The sequence below is a fragment of the Phalaenopsis equestris genome, unplaced genomic scaffold (assembly GCF_001263595.1).
Source record: "Phalaenopsis equestris unplaced genomic scaffold, ASM126359v1 Scaffold000251, whole genome shotgun sequence".
In the NCBI taxonomy this organism is placed as follows: domain Eukaryota; kingdom Viridiplantae; phylum Streptophyta; class Magnoliopsida; order Asparagales; family Orchidaceae; genus Phalaenopsis; species Phalaenopsis equestris.
Window position 1 is genome coordinate 540,584 of NW_018164693.1, and position 3,557 is coordinate 544,140.

Consider the following 3,557-nt stretch of genomic DNA (forward strand, 5'->3'; position numbering starts at 1 on the left):
GCCCCCCCGGACCCGCCGCCACTGCGGATGACTTTTCACTGCTGTCCTCCATAAAACTGAAGACAAGGCACACCGAGTTCGGCTCCTGATCGCCGACGCCACATTCATCGCGATCGCTTACCTTGCCATCACCAGCGCCGGCTAGCTTCTCTGAGGAAGAAATCCGCAGTACACTCTGAAACTGCCTCTCGAAGAGGCGCTTCAGCCGTGACTTGCCTCCTCCAGAGGTTTTACCCTGATCAGTTCGCACTGACGATCCCTTCAAATCTACCGGCTGAACCTTTGTTGGGAACGGCATCACGCCGCCAAAATTTTTCTTTAAAAAAATTCTCACTACCAGAACAAGCCGTCAATCTGCGTATCCCTCCATTTCCGGAACACGGAGGCTCAACCACCAGCTCAAACTACAAGGATTCGAACTCCGTTCGAACGATCAATCTCACTCTAAACCCTATACCCTTCCTAAAACAGGAAGCCACGGGTTCAATTAAAGCTAGTGGCTGCTATTCGGCTGGGGAAAGAAGATAAATCACGAACAAAAAAAGGAAACAAAAAAAATCACAATCAGAGGCACGTTAAAGCAGACCGCTCCATTAACGGAAGAGGATCCGTCCTCCAAGCCCAGCCAAAGCAGATCGCTTTTGCAATAGGGTTCACGGGACTCTGCGATACAGCTCAGAATAATCTCCGGCTAAAGTTAATTTTTCCGGCGGCCTCAAAAAGCAGACTGCCTGAATTTTCCATTATTGCGAGCTCTGTGATCGAATTGTATGATTTGTGAGGAAGAAGCAAATGTTTGATAGGGTGGAATTTAAATAGGCAGGGGTTACTGTCCGACGTGGCGAGGATAAAACTTAAGCGTGTTCTCGGCTACGTGGCGAGAAAAATGGTGCAGTTTCTGCCACCCCTCGCGATTTTACCACGTGTCACTCATCGCTTCTCTCCTGTCCAATTCCCAGGATGCCCATCCTCTGCGTACGGGTTCCCACACTTGCCCTCGGGTGCGACTGTAACCGTACGCTCGCAAGCCCTAGTCTTGTCAAGGGGTAATTTTGTCAGTCAAATTTAAATGTCGAATCTGCCCTCACATGCGTCCAACTACCGGCCCTTTCCCTGCTAAGTGTTGTGTGGCAGTTTCGATATTCGGTTTCACTGTACTATTTCGCTGCCTTTTCCGGATATACTTGAATAAATTCTAAATTATATCTTCCCAGCTTGTTTTATCCACAAGGTTGGACTTGTAAATCCAACCATATATGGGGGGTGGAGTGGTAAAACTGGAGGGCCTCCTGACCGAGGCCACACGGGCGGAGCTAGGAAGCCCGTGCGGGAGTGACGTGAGAGTGTGGGCACACGCTTCCGGTGCGCCTCCTCGCATAACCGCTGTGTACGTTGCTTACGCTACCGCCCACCGCCGGGCCCGCCGCAGAAACAATTTTTTCATCCTGGCCGTCGGATGACAAAAAGCCTAACTCTGTGAGCCGGGGACACGCAATGGACTGACACCATTTCGAATAATTCCTTCCGTGTACCGCAACATGGTAGAAATTTTAGTATTTTTTTTTTTTCAAAATGATATATATTTTTTTAATTTAGTTTTGCTTCTTTAATTTTACTGGAAACTTTTGATAATTATCGGACGTTATATGTCTTAATTTGTTGGGTACAGTTTCTAAAAGGAAACCCTAAAAAATATAGTTTGACCTACCTTGAATATTACATTATACTAATAAAGGCATTCATCAATATTGATCATCACGCATGGAGGGTCAAATTATGTGCAACTACTTCCCATAGTAAGCTACCTTCAGTAAAGTCCTAAAATATGGCCATCAATCCCACAATTCATCATAAAATAGCCTGTTTTACTTATGCTTTAGTAAATTAAGGTACTTGATGGCAAATTCATCTTGAATTCATTTAACAAATCAAGTGTCTAATAGCATCTTAAGAATCCATGTTTTCCGCTAGACCAATTAACGCAGCAATTGGACTCTGATCCTCGCAGCCTACAGACGTCATCACAACCCATCACTACGATTTACGTGTGACAGCTTGTGCGGCTCCCAAATCTAGCCCCCACGACCTTTGGATATCGTCACAGCTCATCACTATGACTTATATGATCAATTACAGTTTACATGACTCACAAATCGTGTAGCTCCTCACTCCGGGCCGTGCGGTCTAAAAATATCATCGCAATTCCACACTATGATCTACGTGGCGCACTGCTCGTGTAGCTCCCGACTCTTGTTCTCGCGACCTACTAACGTCATTGCAACTTATCACTATAGTTCACGTGATTAACTTCAACTTATGTGGCATGTAACTCTTGTAGCTTCCTATAACCTCTTTTGTGGCGAACCGACGCACGAGGGGTAACCATCTGTGGCCCGCACGACCAACTATTAACATGACTTTCAACTACAACATATACAACAAGTTGGCACCTTAACCATCGCCTACAACATTCACGACAAATTATTTCCCTATAGCAAACAATTACGCCCCTTAAAGTATGTTATCACTAAGAACTACATTTAGTACACCTAGTCTACGTCTACTATTGATAAATAATAATTTAACACTTATAATGATCATATTTGTAACACATTATTTTCTAATCCAAGAGAAAAGTGGATCTATGTACTCAAAATATCATAGTATACAATTTTAATTGAGTCATGCCCCGTGAATTTTACCCATTTTCAGGATTTTCCATGTAAAAAGTTGAGATGTCTTCCTCCTACTTGCCTATCTCGTACCTAAATGTGTGTTGAGATTTTGTTCAACGCTAAGATACTAAATTTATAACTCTACTATGATGGACCTTAGGGCATGCATCAATAAATATCAATAATTTTAATACATGAATATCTTTAAACATGTTGCATAAATATGTAAATATCGGTATATACAACTAATAATAGAATTTATGGAAAAATTAATATACACAAAAATACAATCAAGATTTTTAAATTTTTTTACATGCAATCACTAAAATAAGATTTAGAAAATTTTTCTTTTTCTGTTGCAATTTTTATCTATTTTAATATATTCACAATTTTACATAAAATATTATACAACACAAAATATCACATAAGAAGTTAATTATCTTATGTTAATATGTTAAACACAATTTGTTCTATAATATACATAAAGTCATATATAGGGCTGTCAAAAAAGCTCGTTGTTCGCGAACAGTTCATGTTCGGTTCGTCAATGAGTTCGTGTTCGATTCGTTCGATAAGTAAACGAGACAAACGTGAACAAATTTTTTTCGTTCGGTTAGTTAAACGAACCAAACACGAACAGTGATGCGTTCGTTCGTGTTCGAATCGTTATTGTTTGAAATATAAAATAATATAAAATAATTATATATAAAAAAATTATTATATTTTAAAACATTAAATTTTATAAATTATAATATATAATAAAATAATAATATTAATATATTAATATACTATAGTAGTAATATACTAATATAGATATTGTATATTTATATAATATAAGTTATATAATTAATATATAATATTATTTTTATATATTAATATTAG

General features: G+C 39.2%; 1 protein-coding gene across 1 annotated transcript in view; it reads right to left on the reverse strand.

Annotated features, from left to right (window-relative positions):
* The window catches only part of LOC110024277, a 2,326-nt gene extending 1,534 nt beyond the window's left edge, over window positions 1-792 (reverse strand). Inside the window, exon 1 of the mRNA XM_020724155.1 lies at window positions 3-792. Coding sequence (XP_020579814.1) covers window positions 3-298 — 296 coding nt within the window. The 5' untranslated portion in view covers window positions 299-792. The remainder of the gene's footprint in view (window positions 1-2) is intronic.
* Between the last annotated feature and the right edge of the window lie 2,765 nt (window positions 793-3,557).